This window comes from Rutidosis leptorrhynchoides, chromosome 4, assembly GCF_046630445.1.
Source record: "Rutidosis leptorrhynchoides isolate AG116_Rl617_1_P2 chromosome 4, CSIRO_AGI_Rlap_v1, whole genome shotgun sequence".
NCBI classification, from domain to species: domain Eukaryota; kingdom Viridiplantae; phylum Streptophyta; class Magnoliopsida; order Asterales; family Asteraceae; genus Rutidosis; species Rutidosis leptorrhynchoides.
In genome coordinates this window covers 585,139,803-585,159,047 of record NC_092336.1, presented here as the reverse complement: position 1 = coordinate 585,159,047, position 19,245 = coordinate 585,139,803, and the positions used below count along the sequence as shown (strand labels likewise).

Genomic DNA, 19,245 nt, shown 5'->3' with positions numbered 1-19,245 from the left:
ACTGGAAATGAAATTCTTGTGGTCTATTAAAATGATGTAAATAAATGACTATGATAAACTAATGAACTCACCAACCTTTTGGTTGACACTTTAAAGCATGTTTATTCTCAGGAGTTAAAGAAATCTTCCGCTGTGCATTTGCTCATTTTAAAGATATTACGTGGAGTCTTTCATCGTATATTTCGAAGAACGTTGCATTCGAGTCATTGAGTTCATCAAAGATTATTATTAAATCAATTTATAGTTGGATAGTGGATATTATGAAATGGTATGCATGCCTGTCAATTTTCGATGTAAAGAAAGTTTGTCTTTTAAAAATGAATGCAATGTTTGTAAAATGTATCATATAGAGGTCAAATACCTCGCAATGTAATCAACTATTGTGAATCGTTTATAATGTATATGAACGGGTCCTTTCAGTTGGTATCAGAGCGGTGGTCTTAGCGAACCAGGTCTACATTAGTGTGTCTAACTGATAAGTCGATAGGATGCATTAGTGAGTCTGGACTTCGACCGTGTCTGCATGTCAAAAGTTTTGCTTATCATTTTGTGTCGAAAATTAACTACTTATCATCCTCAGGAAATTACCTGCTTATCATTTTTAGTCTAAGACACGTCTTGCTGCATTGATTGCATGAATAGTGTATAGACAAAAATTCATATCTTAGCATATCTGCTAAATCATATCTTATCGTATCTGTTACTTTAAACTTTGCCTGACATATACCGCAAAGTCCTCCGTAATCTACGAAATCTTTTGATCTATATATATATATATATATATATATATATATATATATATATATATATATATATATATATATATATATATATATATTCTATGTAATTAGAATACCATCCGTTAGCCAAAATCATTTCATATCGGAAAAAAAAATCCTTTATCCAATCGTACGAAATGGAATTCGTCATCAGTTCAAGTCACTCAGATTCCGAAATGGAATCCCATTCAAGCTCCGAAAGCAGTGTGACCGAAATAGATCAACCAATCAGTCATCACCTATTCTGGATGAATTGGGGATGAGTTCGTAGCCTCCTCAATCATTGGAGACAAGAAGAAGGTGATCCCTTCCATCCACCACATTGCCCTCTTGACGAAGAACCTGAAGCACTTACAGGCGAACCTGTCCGAAACACCATGTTCTCGCTCATTTCCAGAGTATCTCATCACGATTATATATTACATCAAATTTTAGATTTTATTTATCCGCTCGTCCGAACCGACAATCACCCCGGTGTAATAGAAGAAGTCAACGAGCTTCGCGCTCGGGTAGTGGCTTTGGAGAATATGGTGCAGAGATTACAAACACCAGCAGTAGCATCAGCAGCATAACCAGTACCACCATCATCAACACCAACAGTACCATTACCACCTCCAACCACAACCGCGTCGTAAACCTCAACTTCACAATCTGTCCCACGAGCATCAACGTCATACACACCATAGATACCAAGGAGTACCAACAACAATAACTGACGAAGTATTAATTCATAACTTCATTGGAGAAACATTCCGCGGCGATTATGTAATCTCTAAAGTCTTAGAGATTATCTAATCTAGCCCTAACCATAAATCAGTTAAGCGAACCAAAATGATGGAAGGAAGAGTAGAAACCTTGACAAAAATGGTGTGTGATTAACAAGCTAAACTTGCTTTACCAACAACATCAATAGTACCATCAGCGTTACCAGCATCGTCAGTACAGTCAACATCCGAATCAACAACACCGATAACATCACAAACTCCATCAGTTCAAGAATCACTGTGGACATCATTACGAATCAATAACGTTTATATTGTATCAACGAGTTATGAAGAATTAACTCATTTCCTCTGAAGAAATTATATGTATATTTATATATATATATATATATATATATATATATATATATATATATATATATATATATATATATATATATATATATATATATATATATATATATATATTGAAATAAATCTTTCAGTGCTAAGCTATTGTGTGTGAATCTTAACTACTCGGTTAATTCATATTACAAATATGCAATAATGTACGTCCTTCGGCCGCAACTTAACCAGCGTTAACTACAATCTCTGTCGCAATTCAACAAATTCCAATTCATAATAAATCAAGTATATATTTGATTTTACACTTTCATCATCAATGTACCCGAAACTTTTCAGATAACATCATTCGTACTTTGCGAAATTCACAAGAATTCCACGAACCGAACACCATACATCAACAAATAACAAAGTATTGATTCATAATTTTAATGTCATTAAAGAAATACTGCGTAAAAGTTATGTACTTTTTAAAGCCTTTAGGGATTATTCAATTCTAGTTTCAACCGTAAATTAAATGAGTTTAATTTAACATTAACTCATTAAATCTATGTTACATCTGAAGAAAATATACATATATATATTTTCATAAAAACAGTAATAAAATTCTTTTGCACAAAATATTAATTGTGAAATTTTTTTTTTAACGGGTAGGTAATACCCGAGAGATATATAAATTCACAATTAATATGTTACATTCTTCGAATTTGATTTAGCAAATCATCCATTATACTCCCTACTTTCACAACAATATACATTCTTTTATAGAAATCAAAACAATCATACTCATTCAAAATTTAATTACATATTCTGATTTTGAAATCTCAAAATTCAACTTGAGATATGACCAAAATCATCACTCTTAGATCCTTACATCTTTCACAAGCTATATTTTGACTTCAAAGCGGTGTTAGAACATCAAATGTATGTTAACGATTACAATTTGTGTTCAAAACCTTCGAAAATTTCTGAAGACACTTCGAATGATGAGCAATCGAGATGATGATCCAACCACATGTTACCCACAGTTATGTACCCGAAAAACTCTTGAAACCAAAGTAAAAGTTTAAACAACGTATCTGCGTCAGATTTTTTGGCATTTATTAGCAAAAATAACTTTGCGACTCCTATTCAAAGTAGCCAGTTTTGTCACAGCTCCAGCAAGTCAACTTCGACTTTTCAGTCAGACTAACCTTATTATAACCTTGAGATATACACCATCATTACCAGGGAACCTTTTACATTCCACCACATTATTAGCAGTTGTACCAACAACTTCATTACCCTTTGACTTTAGCCTCTCCAAAAAGTCATTATAATTATTCATTGAAACCCCATCATTTACTCATTAGCATCTTGTAATGAGAATTGCCATACGAATCATTGGGAATTAGCAATCAGTATTTTGAAATCTCGCAGCATGTCTACGCCAACAGTTATATGTGTATACATAACGTCTATCTTCTAGACTTAATTTAAATGTGATGTTTTTGAAAAATACTCCGAACTACGAATTGGTTCTCCGAAAATGGAAAAAATGCTGATGAAGCAGCAAAAACTATAAACGACTTTAAACGGTAAAAGCTGGATGATAATGATGAAGTGTGCTGGCAAAGCGCAGAAAAAGAGAAGTTTTGGAACTGGAAAACGGATTGAGCAAAGTAGGAAGGAGGCTGTGGACAAATTACAAAGACTGAACCTGAGTTCAAAGGATCCAAATGATTCAGTACCTGCTGAAGTCATTAACGAATACCTTTCTCCTGACTCTAAACCCCTGCGGACAATATTCTTCATCATCCTCTGATATTAGAAATTCTAAAATATCATCATATCTTTCATTATAAATATCCTCCATGTTTCTGAAGATATTTTCTTAATTTTTCTTATTTGAAATCATTTACCTCTTCGGGCTATCTGTATTACATCATAAAAGAAACTATTTTATTTTCTAAATTCTGAAACATTCAAGTTTAAAATAGGAATATTTTGAAGTAGTGTTGGGAACTGAAGCATGAATTAGTATAATATAATGACACTTGATCAATGTGATTATATTACAGTAAGTCATGCTGAGTTTCTAAATGGAACGTGATGATTCACAGATCATAACATCATCATGTGCCATGTTATACGACTCTTGTATTCTATTTAACCTCTAAAATATAAAGAAAATATTTCTTGATGATTCGGCCTTTTCCAAGGTATTCTAGTAATTTGACAAGTCAAGATCGTGCCATCACAATTTCCTTCCTAGAACATTAACAATGTTCATTCTGAAATTCATATCTGTAAATTCTGGACCATTACAAGCAGTGCTTAATCGCAAGAAGAAGAAACGAAAGAACAAAACTCTGAAATAGAAATTGGGTATAAATTGCAGCAAATAAAAGAGAGCATTAACTGTGAATGATAATGATTATAGAAGACAGAAGCAGAGACTTTGAAATATAAGGGAACATATAAAGCCCAACGACAAACCAGAAATTATAAACCATATATATCAATGCATATAACAATATAAAGACACGGGAGAACTAGAAACACTATAAACCCAAGAGTATAGTAGAAGTAAATAGATTCTTCCGGCGGTAGATGAAAAAGAAGAATGACCGATATGAAAGTTAGAAGTATATCGAGAATCAGAACTGGATGGAGCATATTGATGAATACTTTAAAATATGAGTTGAGGGGGAAAGAATAGAAGGTGATGAAACATGACTAGGAACTTAGAAATCAACAGATTTAACTCACACAATGGCGGAATAAGTGAATCAAACCCTCTAGTGAATAGGTTAAGTTTTTTTTAGTATTAATTTAGTCAAACCACAACTAAATCAAGTGTGATTAGATCAACACCTAGAGCTATTATTCACCACCTGGGTGATTTGAACTGAGAGAGAATCGGAGGAGCTCACTAGATCTGAGTGTGTATAACAAATGAGAGGCTTAACCTAAAATGAAGAACATAAGACTTTATGTACCCCTGCTGTTGACTCACCCATACGATTCATTCATCACACGTATGAGTTGGCTTCATCAGCCGTACAGGTGATCACTCACTAGTGTCTTCTCATTTAGGTTATAATTGTGACTTAGCTCAGCATCAACCGTGCGTATGAGCCTGTCAGTCGTACTAGTGAGGATTCACTCGTACGTTTGACTAAGTCTAACATAGTCAAACATCTAAATCTCGTTCCTGCAGTTCCTGTAACCACATACAAACACGGATAGGATAATAATGAGCAATCATGGTGGCCTGTAAACTGTTGTACCTGCAATGGACATGGGTAGATGTCTAGGGACTTGTATAAAATGCATCAACAGAAGGTGTGAGTTGTAAGGAAACGAAGGAGGTGAATTTTTAAGAAAATTTCTGACAGAACAATTAAAGTGGACGATCGCATTTAAAGCGGATCCTAATTCCATTGATTACTGGAGAGTCAAATCTTATTAAGAAGATTTTCTTCAAATCCCTTGAAATCTGGGAATCAATCATATCTACGTCAAATGATAAGATGAATCTACACTTACTCATTTCACTCTTCTATGTTAGCTTCATTCGTTCTCTTCATATAAATGGATTGTTTATCCAAATTATTCGCTGATGATAAAACTCTAATTTTCAGCCCGTATGCATCATGAAAACATACTTATTATCATTCACGACCGTTCCACTCAAATTTCGGGACGAAATTTCTTTAACGGGTAGGTACTGTGACAACCCGGAAATTTCCAACCAAATTTAAACTTTAATCTTTATATGTTTCCGACACGATAAGCAATATTTGTTAAGTTAAATTTCAAGAATTTTAAACTATATTCATACATTCATTCAACCTCGACCAAGTTCCAACGATTCACGAACCATTAAACGAATATGATTATATATGTATATGTGTATATATATTATAACTTGAAACGTAAATAAAATATTAGATTAAATACTTTATATGATTGTATCTGTTTCAAAATGTTTATCAATGGAATTAGAAGATAGGATCAACTGATTGAATTATCAGATATATTAAATTATGATTACAAGTCTCTGTTGAAAGGCCCACGTTGATTTGAGAAATCTTTCCATTTTAACAATATTCGGAAAATGGTAAAGTAATTTATAAATAAGAACAAATTGTCAATCATTGAGAACTAGACAAAGGATAGTGGAAGATTGAATCTCATAAAGACTCGATTGATCTATTTAGTTTCAAACGTACAAAAACGTTTTCAGTTTAAAAAGAACTTTATTATTAAAACGTATATAACTTTTATAAATATCTAGAACCACTTTTGACAACTCATTACTTAACTAGTATGATAAAGATAACGATATTTATATTTTATTTTATTAAATATATATAACGATTTAAATTAATATTATATATATTTATACGCGTATAATACGTACATAGTTTTATACTTTTACTATACTTAAACTTTACCTTTACTTTACTTTAACTTTAATAATTCACTTTAATAATTCATACTTTAATAATTCATACTTTAATAATTCACTTTAATAATTCATACTTTAATAATTCACTTTAATAATTCATACTTTAATAATTCACTTTAATAATTCAAAAATCTATTATAAATAGAATTCAATAGGTTTCATTATTTCATAGAAACTTGAAAATATTTTTCTCTAAACTCTCTCAATCGATTTACATATATATATTTACTCCGTATTATTTCAAGATATTATTAGTATACATAAAATATTACGACGGAGTGTCCGAGTGATTTCGAAATTGTTTTTCGAGTAGGATAGGATTAAGGAAATTATGGGTTATAGCTATGGAGGTGATTGAGTATGGTTCATGGGTATGCTCGTGAGGTCAATATAGTGTTTATCATTTCCGTTGCGTCTACGTACCTTTCCTGCAATATTGAATCTCAATATTGATGCGTGAGTACTCATAATTTAACTTTTACATACTAATAGTGTATCCCTGACTAGTGCTCGAGTATTTAGGATTATGCATGCTTGTACTTTTGATATTGCCCTTAGACAGGTTAGGTTGAATATTGAATTAGTTACACTTGCGGTTGAGATAAGGTATAAGATATGCATGTCTTTGGAAAGCTAGCGAAAAATTAAGAACTTTTCCTTTAGATATCGAATGGTTTCGATGAACGGATTAGAAGTTATAATCAATTGAATTTTCGATATTTTTATTAAAAACGATTATTATCGTCGTTTTTATCGTCGTTCTAGTTTTATCTTATTATTATCATTATTATTATCTTTATCAATAAAAGGGATTTATCATTAAAAATTGTTTTTTTATTACTATCGTTATTATCGTTAAAGTTATAATTAGTATTATTATTATTATTATTAGTATTATTATTATTATTATTATTATTAGTATTATTATTATTATTATCATTATTAATATATATATATCATTATTTAAAAATGGTTATTGTTATTGTTATTATTATTATTACTATATTATCATTAAGATAATTATTAGTATTATCGTTAATAATATTATAGTAACTATCATTATTAATATTAGTGTAATTAAAACAAATAATTGTAACACCTAAATATTTTGATTACTATTATTATCATTATTATGAACACGATATAAAAGACGATTAAAAGCTATTAAACGAAACGATTAGGAAATAATGAGTAAGAGTATCATGATGAAATTAAAATATTATAAGATATTAATTTAGATAAAATTATCGTTCTTATTATTTTTATCATTACTATTATTATTAAAAGTATCGTTAGTATTAAAACTATCATTTTAACAAAAATTATCATTTTAATAGAAATGTCATTGTTACTATAAAATATCATTATTATTATTATTTTAAATAGAATTATTATTTTAAAGATAATATTAAAAATTATCGTAAATATTAAAGTTATCATAATTAGAATTATCGTTTTATCATAATGTCATCTTAGTAATTATAAAAATTGATATTTTTATAATAATAATTATTATTACAAAATAATACAACTTTTACTTACTATCATTATAGATATTATTTTATAAAATAAATATGTGATACAAACATATTTTACTACGTGTAATAACTTACTTTAATAATACCTATCATATTATCTTTATGATATTAAATGAACCCTATAAATTTTATTACTTAATATATATAAAAGTATATTTGATTATATAAATTTAATATAAAATTTTATTTATTAATAAATAAATTATATTATTTACTCTAATAAATCTTTTTAAAATATTTAAAAATATAAAACGATGATATTTAAACTATATATTAATCATGTATAGATTTTTAAAAATTATTTTGAGTCAAATTTACTTTTGTTGACTTTTGCATATTAGTCTCGAGCATTAGGATTGTGGTACACTATGACTTGACCTAATTTGTTAGACAAATATTGACCAACATATAAATATATATAATTAATTTAGGTTCGTGAATCCGAGGTCAACCTTGCACTTGTTCAATGACGTTATATGTATTTTTACTACGAAATACAGTATGGTGAGTTTCATTTGCCTTTTTACCCTTTATATTTTTGGGCTGAGAATACATGCGCAACTTTTATAAATGTTTTACAAAATAGACACAAGTACGTGAAACTACATTCTATGGTTGAATTATCGAAATCGAATATGCCCCTTTTTATTAAGTCTGGTAATCTAAGAATTAGGGAACAGACACCCTAATTGACGCGAATCCTAAAGATAGATCTATTGGGCCTAACAAACCCCATCCAAAGTATCGGATGCTTTAGTACTTCGAAATTTATATCATGTCCGAAGGAGGATCCCGGAATGATAGGGGATATTCTTATATGTATCTAGTTAATGTCGGTTACCAGGTGTTCACCATATGAATGATTATTTTTGTCTCTATGCATGGGACGTATATTTATGAGAACTGGAAATGAAATTCTTGTGGTCTATTAAAATGATGGAAATAAATGACTATGATAAACTAATGAACTCACCAACCTTTTGGTTGACACTTTAAAGCATGTTTATTCTCAGGAGTTAAAGAAATCTTCCGCTGTGTATTTGCTCATTTTAAAGATATTACTTGGAGTCTTTCATCGTATATTTCGAAGAACGTTGCATTCGAGTCATTGAGTTCATCAAAGATTATTATTAAATCAATTTATAGTTGGATAGTGGATATTATGAAATGGTATGCATGCCTGTCAATTTTCGATGTAAAGAAAGTTTGTCTTTTAAAAATGAATGCAATGTTTGTAAAATGTATCATATAGAGGTCAAATACCTCGCAATGTAATCAACTATTGTGAATCGTTTATAATGTATATGAACGGGTCCTTTCACACAACGTAGAGGTTAAATATATCGGCGGAATGGAAATAATGATCATATTCGATTTGGTTGAACAAGCAAATCAAATTATTAACGCTAAGAATCATTGTATCCACAAATGGATGACGAACATTCGACAGTGGAACATGAATCACAGTTTCCAAGGGAGAATTACATGGTTAAACATCACGGGTATCCCGGTCCAATTTTGGAATGAAAAGACGTTCAAAGCTATCGCCGAGTGGTGGGGACAACCCCTAGATTTTGCTAATTGTTCTCTCAATGGTAATCAAGACTTAGTGGTGGAAAAGTCTTGGTGAAATTAACGGACACACATTTAGTTCATGACATTGTTCGTGTTACCTCAGATACGTCAATCTTTTTTGCTTATGTCTCGGAAGAAATGAATGGAATATTCGAAATTGATACTAAATATGATTGTGAAGGAGGGGATGGCAGTGACGGCATATTAGAGTCAGATGATCTCAAATCGGTCGATTTAGATAATGTGAGTGATGAGGAGAATATAGATTTTTTTGATGAACTGTTATCTAGCCGATTAAAAAGGAAAGATTATGAGGACAAAGTGGAGGATTTACATTCTAAGTGTCGGGTATCAGAGAGTAATTTCATGGATAATGACACGGTATCAGACGCTAACAATATTTCCTCTCCGGTTCCAATTGTTTCCATATCTAAATATCATATAATTTCAACATATAACATAAAAACTGACAAGGTGCTTGATGCTGGAAATGGGTCGAATGAGAAAATCAAGGCTGCTTCAACCTGTAATGATAATGGGCCTGTTGGTGGGCCAATTCCGAATACCAACCCAAGTCAGGCCCAAGCAGACAATGGCCCTCCTCCTATTCCTGTATACTCACCTAGAGTCGAATATGTGCCTTATAATTCAAATACCGACCACAATGGCATGACTAGCTCGAAACCAAACACGACGTCGATTAACACTGAAAAACAAAAATCGTGTAATTCCTGTGATGTCCCTCCAGGTTATCAACCTCCTCCATTATATAAGGATGATATACGTATGTTTCTACCCACGTTTCAAGCGGATCAAGTGGGCAAAAAAATTGCATCTCCAAACATATGTGCTAGTAATATTAATCAGGTCCATGATTCGACGTTTGAGGACGAGGTGAACAGCAAGGTTAATGACAAACAGGGTAATGTTAAAGTGGGGGCTGCTGGTTCTGTCAATATGGGATCGTTCAGGGAACACTCAATCTCGAAGGCTCCATGTAAACCAAGTTTAAGCAACGAATGTGCACTCTCTAATGGTAGCTCGAGGCTAAAAGAATTCGGGACAGATATAGGGCTCGAATGGATCGGGCCACCGTCACGGAAGTAACTCTTCTCCCACTTCGTTTTCATCATTTAATTTATTTAAAATGGAGATAATCTCTCTAAATGTACGTAGGATCGGGAAACTTGAAAAAGAAAAGTTTAATGGGTTAAAAAAATTAATTCGTTTTCATAATTCGGACATCTTTGCCATCCAAGAATCAAAAAAAAAAAGTGTCACTGATTTTATGATTGAATCGTTGTGGGGCAACAAAAACTTTGAATATATCTTTAAACCATCGGCGGGGCTATCGGGTGGGTCAATAATGATATGGGACCCTTCTAGATTTCACGTATCCGGGGCGGTTAAAAAAGAATTTTTCCTGGGGATTCGTGGTCGCTGGGTGGGTAAAAGTGTTGATTCTATTATACTAGATGTCTATGGACCACATAGTGATACTTTAAAACAAATGTTTTGGGAAAGTCTTGATAATATTATGCAGGTTGATGTTGATGATTGGATTATTTGCGGGGATTTTAATGAAGTAAGGTGTATATCATTAAGGAAAAATTGTGAATTTATCGAAAATAGAGCAAAGATGTTCAATGATTTCATCGACAAGGCGAACCTTATTGAAATTCCATCGGTGGGCATGAAGTTTACGAGAATCAGCGATGACGGGTTAAAATATAGTAAACTTGATAGGTTCTTGGTCTCGGAATCGTGTTATGCATCCTGGGTTGGAATTACTGCGTGTACTCTTGACAGAGATTATTCTGATCACTGCCCCATCATCTTGAAAGATTCGAATAATGATTTTTGGATCAAAACCAACCAGGATCTTTAATAATTAGTTTGAGGATGAGAAATGTGTCGACTTGATAAAAGATGCGTGGAGTACCGTCATTCGAAATCCAAGGGCGAATTGTGTATTCCATGATAAATTAAAGAATGTCAAAGCGGTGTTGAAAGAAAAGTGTAACCCAAAATTCAATAGTTTAAATGTTGAGATCGACACCCTTTACAAAGAAATTTCTGTATGGGAAAACCTCATTGGTACTCGTGATCTCTCGGATGTGGAGATCACTTCGTGGTTGGATTCGAAAAAAATTGGGCCCTTAAGGATAAGGAAAAAGTGGCCATATTGAAGTAAAAGGCTAGAATCAAATGGGTAATCGAAGGGGATGAAAACAGCAAGTATTTTCACTCGTGTATTAAAAGGAGGCAAAACAAAAATAACATTAGGGGCATTAATTTAAACGGTTTATGGATGGAAAACCCTGACGAAATCAAGTTGGCTGCCTTTTCATATTTTAAAAATCAATTTAGCAACAAAACGAGCGAAATTTCAAAATTCGCGGTCCATTAGAAAAAATGCTCAATATCGACGAGGCATCGAGTCTTGAAGTTCCATTTACACTTTTCAGAAATACACGATGCCATTAAAGAATGTGGGGGCTAAAAGGCCCCGTGTGATGACCCAGAAATTTTGACTAAATTTAAACTTAATCTTTGTATGATTAACATTTCCGACACGATAAGCAAAGTCTGTAAAACTGAATCTCAAAATTTTTGAATTACTTTTATATATTTAAATACCCTTCGGTTGTTTTCGACGATTCGCGAACAATTATATGTAAATAGATACATATATACTATAACATGAAAAGGTAACAATGTATTAATTGTTTGATACCGTACATTAAACTTATTGGTTTAAATATCTATTTGAATGTATATGATAAGTTGAAATATTTATTATTAAAATTTATTTATAAATAACTTCCAATGTGTATTTAAAAACTGATTTATGTATATTAAAAAGATATATACATATATATAATAAACGATAGTAACATTCGTTTATTGATTCAATTGATATTTAGATAAGTTAACTAAAGCGTTTAAGATGAACCAGTTAAACACTAATTTGTTACAGTGTTTTCAAATTGCCACATTACTCAAAATGCTACAGTGTTTTCGAAAATCACTATTTGCTACAGTGAAATTGACTTTGCTACAGTGAAATTGACTTTGCTACAGTAACTTTGCTACAGTAAAACGCTATTATAAAAATGTATTTTAACAAATAGCGAGACGATGATTTATAGAAGTAAATGACCAAAACACTCGAAAGTTTAAGATACACTTTGAGTGATATAATTAAGGGATAATTTAAGGCTATTGATAAGGCTAAAAAGGAACATATATTTCATAGCATTATCCCCCAAGAAAGACAGGATTTTAGTTGTAATTGTTCCATATTCAAGTAATATTCGTTTATATTTAATAAGTGCGGAGACAAAAGGCGAAAACGAAGAATTGAAGACGGAAAGGTCCAAAATGCTCAAATGTACAAGATACAATTAAAAAGGTTCAAATTATTGATGAAGAACGTCTAAAAATGACAAGAGTACAAGTTGCAGAACGCAAAGTACACGATATAAAATAGTACGCAAGGACGTCTGAAAATCCGGAACCGGGACCCGAGTCAAGAAGAAACGCCCGACGCAACGGACCAAAAATATCTAGTCTACTATGCACAAGAATAAAATATAATATATAAATAATTATATTAATTATTTATATATTTATATTTATTTTATATTATGTCGACAAGCTAGGAGCCAAAACAATGTGAGCTGTCCCTGGTCCTCATGCGAGTCGCATGGCCAGAAGGCCATTTCCATGCGAGTCGCATGACTCCAGATTTCAGGCCAGGTTCTATAAATTGCAACATTTTCTGCCGAGTAAAGAAAGAAAAAAAAAACACACACATACATATTACTCCGTATTTATTTTATTTATTATTTATATTATTATTATTATTATTATTATTATTAATAAGATTATTATTAATCTTATTATTTTTTTTATTATTAGTGTTATTATTTTTGCGATACAAAAATAATAATGTACATCAAATATTACGACGGAGTGCTGTCCAAGTAATTTTCAAAATGAGTTTTCGAGCAAGCTAGAGCTAAGGAAATTATGGGTTATTGCCAAGGAGGTTATGGGTAATGTTCGGGGGTATTTTTTGTGAATCAAACCTCGTGTTTATCATCTCCGATGCGTCTACGTGCTTTCCTGCAATATTGTATATCAATATTAAATAGTGAGTTTCATATGATCCCTTTTACTCTCTAGATTTTTGGGCTGAGAATACATGCAAATGCTTTATTAACCGATATACAATATTTATATGCGTGAGTTTCATATGATCCCTTTTACTCAATATATTTTTGGGCTGAGAATACATGCGACTGTTTATAAATACTGAAAATACTAGATTTATATGCGTGAGTTTCATATGATCCCTTTTACTCAATATATTTTTGGGCTGAGAATACATGCACTTTATTTTAAACGCAATGGATACAAGTACATACTAAATTCTACACCGAGTTTGAACCGAAAATCCCTTAGCTTTGGTAACTAGTAACTGCCAGTTATAAGAACTGGTGGGCGCGAGTAGTAGTATATGGATCCATAGGGCTTGACATCCCCGTCTGTTCCAGGTATAGAAAGAAACTCTAGCCTGAACTATAAAACAGACGTATGCTATTTGAAGTTAGTACACGTTGGATTGCGTGTATTGTACATGTTGGTTGCATGTTAAACGAGGGGTACTTATTATAAACGTTAAAGTTTAGTTACCAGGGTTCTCAACTTTGTAGAACCGATTGATAAACGTTTCGGATGAAACAACTGAAATCTTGTGATCCACCTTTTATTTAAAACATAATGATAAACGTTTTGAATAAAACAACTGAACTTTTGTAATCCACATTGATATACGGATTATGTGTAATATTAAAACTATGAACTCACCAACCTTTGTGTTGACACTTGAAGCATGTTTATTCTCAGGTTTCTAGAAGTCTTCCGCTGTTTGCTCATACGTGATACAAGTTATGTGCTTGGAGTCATACATGCTATATACAAGAAACTTGCATTCATCAAACCATTACCATGTATCTTATTTTGACTGTATTGTCAACAGATGTATTATTGTAACCATTTAAATGGTGATTGTCTATACGTAGGAATCATTAGATGTAAAAAAAACCTGGAATTTATATATTCATTTATGAAATACCTTTTCAAACGAATGCAATGTTACAAAACGTATCACATAGAGGTCAAATACCTCGCAATGAAATCAATGAATGACGTGTTCGTCCATATGGATTTGGAGCGATCGTCACACCCCGGGGCCCGACGGTTTCACTATGAAATTTTTTACAACACATTGGGACGTGGTAAAAGAGGATCTTCTTGCGGTACTTACTCGTTTTTGGGAGGTCGGTGAAATCTCCAAAGGTTGTAACTCTTCTTTTGTCGCTTTAATACTGAAAAAGAACGACCCACAAGGATTCGGGGATTATCGACCAATCAGTTTAATCGGGTGTCTATATAAAATATAGTAAGTAAGTAGAGGGGGGTGAATAGTTACTTAGTCGATTTTTAAAAATTTCTTTACGTTTTCTTGAACTTGAACTTGATATAGTGTGATTTGAAATGTTTGTTCTCAAACTATACGTATATAAAATATATGCAAATGTATATGAAATAAAAGAGATAAGGGAAGAGAGAACAAACACAACGATATATAGTGGTTCGGGAAGATGTTAACTAATCTTCCTTAATCCACTCCTCAATTCTACGAATTGAGATTTTTCTTCACTATGATACTCCAAACTCGGTGGAGTGTCCGGATACAACACTAGTACTTCGATAAGCCGCAACTTGTGAACCCTTACGTCCCTTTGAAGACTTCACAAACACCTAAAGCTCTTACCACAAGATCCTAATGCACTATCCTAGTGAAAACATAACTACCTTCTAGATCCCTTTAATAAGATAGTTTACAAGTAAAATTACAACTTAAGCTTACAAGTACTCTTGCTAGAATCACTCTAAAAGATTACAAAGAATTACAAGAATGATATCAGTAAGTATAAGAAAATATGAGTGCAAGAGGTGAATCTTCAAATGCTCCAAGTCTTGGCTTTTATAGAAAGAGAAATCTGCCTAGAAGCTGTATGGCTCACTGCACGGTCAACCGTGGTTCAACCGTGTACCTCTGACATCTGATTCTTATAGCCATTTTTGTCCTTTGAAAATTGTCATTTTCCTTTGTTGAATAGCTGCAGCTAACAGCCAGTTGTCTCCGAAATCATCCCCATTACCCCTTTTGTTTTGGAGATAAGTGTGGAAGTTGACATGTCCATAAAAGAAGAAAGTCTTCAAGCTTTGACCATTTGTCATTGATTACTTCATAGGGTAATTGCAGAATGTTGTCTCTTAACAAAGCATTATCTTCCAAAACTTCATCAACCTTTCTTAATTACTTGTCACTTTGCTAATGGAAGCATTTTGCCCTTTGGAATCTTGTTGCATTTCAAATGAACTAGTTTGAATCTAGTTGGAGCTTACTTGAAGATTATTATAACCACAACTTACTAGTTCATAATTGCACATACATAAAAATGATACATAAAAGTTATGGGAGAACAACTCTTTTGTTGGGACTTTTAATGACCATCATTAGTATGTGTTTGAGTGACATTTTGTAACAAATAAAAAATAAAACACTTATGTGTTTAACCTTAATTGAGCTTAAAATGTCATTAAGATGTCATTAGGTGTGATTAGTAGAAATTGACATCTTTTGGTTCAAAACTCTTTTGAGATCAAAAAGGGCAACTATTATAAGTATGTTTAAAAAGGTTTTGTAAATTATAGATGTCTGAAAGTGGTCTAACTTAAAGTGGATGATTTTGGTAACATAGAAAACTGCGGTCGACCGTGTACTTGATCGCAGATCATAATTTTGAAAAGAATTGCAGCCGTTGGTACAGGGCATCCACGGTCAGACTCACGGTCGACCGTGGTGCAGCCGCATAGCAATTTTACCAAGTTAATTATTTATGTATTGGTCTTTTGCAAGAGATAGTGTAGGCTTATGAACTCACGTCGTCTTACATATGATTAAGCACTTATTTTTTTTGCGTCATCATCAAAACAAAGTGATTAACTTTTAAATATTATGATTGGAATCTTAACCAACAAATATTATCAAAAGTTTTGACTAAAAGGATTCAAAGGGTGATATCTTCAGTCATTGGTTTTGAGCAGAGTGCATACATTAAAAACCGGTATATTCTAGATGGTGTTCTAATCGCAAATGGAGTTCTCCATGATGTTAAGGTTACAAAAAGGAAAGACTTCTTATTTAAAGTCGATTTCGAGAAACCCTTTGATAGTATTAGCTGGGACTTTCTTATGGAAATCATGGAACTAATGGGGTTTGGTCAACGTTGGCGGAAATGGATTCATGCATGTCTATCATCCGCTTCTATCTCAATTTTAGTCAACGGGTCCCCAACAAAAGAATTTGCTCTTCAGAAAGGTGTGAGACAAGGGGATCCCCTATCCCCTTATCTATTCATTATGGTTGCGGAAGGTCTAAACCACCTCACTAAATTGGCAGCCTCTCACGACCGGTTCTCGGGTATTCCTATAGGGCGGGGGGATGTTCGTGTCACGCACCTGCAATACGCAGATGACACCTTATTTTTTGGCGAATGGAATAGACGAAACGTGCAAAACCTTACTAAAATTCTTAAATGCTTTGAATCGACCTCGGGATTAAAAATCAATTTCCATAAGAGTTGTGTTTACGGTCTCGGGGTATCCAATTCCGAAACCGAGAATATGGCTGCCTGGCTTGGTTGTGTAGCAGGCACACTCCCGATCACCTATCTTGGTATTTCGCTTAGTTCGTCTATGAAGCAATCAAAAGCTTGGGAACCGGTTTTCGAGAAGTTTGGTAAGCGGCTTACTGATTGAAAAGCTAGATCATTATCATATGGTGGGAGGCTCACTCTAATTAAAGCGGTATTATCTAGTCTACCTCTCTATTTTTTTCATTATATTTATCCCCATTGTGTGTCATTGAAAAACTGGAGGGTATGAGAAGACGTTTCTTTTGGGGCGGGTCCTCTGAGGCCTCAAAAATGGCATGGATTAAATGGGATTCATGTCTTTTGCCTAGTGAGTATGGTGGGTTGGATATTGCCCCTCTTGCTTTTAAAAATCGCGCTTTGCTTTCAAAATGGTGGTGGCACTTTTATAATGAAAACGACTCGCTTTGGGTGTCGATTATAAAATATATTTACGGTGAAGATGGGGGCTTAAGTTCGTCTCCCCATTCTTTTCGGGCCTCTTCCACCTGGGCGGTTATTCTTAAAGTGGAAAAAAATATTTTTATCGATAACTCTGCTTTTGCTCATCCATTTAAAAAAGGATTGTTGATGGTTCTAGCACTCGTTTTTGGGACGATTTTTGGGTTGGGGAATTTTTACTTAAAGATAAATTTAATAGGGTTTTCCAACTTGATTCCAATAAAGATGCCACCGTCCTTGACCGCGTTCGATGGGAGGGCGCTAATATTCATACTTCTTGGTGTTTGTCCCGCTATCTCTCGGAGAGATTGGTCGGGGACCTCACCAACCTTACTAACCTTTTATCTAGTTTTGTTCCACGTAGCTCAGGTTGTGAAGTATGGTCATGGTCTTGGAGCAAGGACGGGTCGTTTTCGGTTAAGAAGCTCACTGACCTCTTAGTTCGTGTCAACCTACCCAACACCTCCTCGTGCATTAAGATGCTTCGTAACTACCTTGTCCCGCTAAAAGTCGAACTGTTTATTTGGCGCACTCGTCACAAACGGTTACCTACGAGAGTCGAACTTGATAAGTGCAGGATAGATTTGGGTACGGTTCGATGTCCGGTCTGTGACAACGGGCTTGAATCGGTGGATCACTCCATTATTTTATGTAGTTTTGCTTTTGATGTGTGGAATAGAGTTTTTGATTGGTGGAATCTTGGTTCTTTTTCAAACATGAGCATAAATGAAGCATTTCTCGGGAATGGTCACACGTTTACCACCGATGTTGGTAAACAATTGTGGCAAGCTACCGAATGGGTTACAAGTTATTCGATTTGGAAGAATAGAAACGCTTTAATCTTCACTAAAGCTAAACCGACAAGCACTATGGTCTTTAAAGAAATTCAACTTAAAAGTTATGAATGGTTCTCTAACAGGGTAAAAGGTTTCAAAATCGAATGAGATGTATGGTTAGCAAATCTACGTGCTTATGATTCGCCAGCTTGTTCATCAAAGATATCCGGGATCGGTTAATATGTTGTACTCCACGCAGGTTTTTTTGCCCACTCCCCGAGTAGTCGTTTTAGTCGAGAGAATTTGGAGTGGTTCGGGGTGTTTTGTCGTTGAATTGTCAACACTGTGCCCCGTTCCCATTCCAGCTTGTTAAGTTAATTCTTTTTAAGTCCAATCTCGCCCTTAATGATAATGAACGGACTAAGGCGTTTTCCTGCCACTTGTGGAGTCTTTGCATCTCGGTTTTTTTTTCTATCGTTTTCGATTTTAGATATGTAGATGATTGTAGGTGATCATATGTAATTAGAATTCCTTGTAAATGTTTTGTTTTCTTATATATAATATATACTGTTTTGCTGTTTAAAAAAAAAAACGTAAATTAATCAAACATCAAGTAATAATGGATCGATCTTCGTCGAACGTGAGCATTTTTTAATAGTTTTATATGGCAATTATTAGTGGCATATTGTTACTTGTCACGTAAGCTAAGCTAACATTCATAATAACTCCATTAGTCTTAAGGCTACTGCAATACTAATATAATATAATATAATAATAATAATTTAATCAATAGAACTAATTCTAGGTACTCAGAGTCAAAACT

At 33.2% G+C, this 19,245-nt stretch overlaps 1 protein-coding gene across 1 annotated transcript; it reads left to right on the top strand.

The window, feature by feature from the left end:
• The first annotated feature begins 18,125 nt into the window (after positions 1 to 18,125).
• On the top strand, positions 18,126 to 18,590 carry LOC139842868 (uncharacterized). Its single transcript, XM_071832968.1, has one exon. The coding sequence runs from the start codon at positions 18,126 to 18,128 to the stop codon at positions 18,588 to 18,590; it is 465 nt and encodes a 154-aa protein (XP_071689069.1).
• Positions 18,591 to 19,245: the final 655 nt, after the last annotated feature.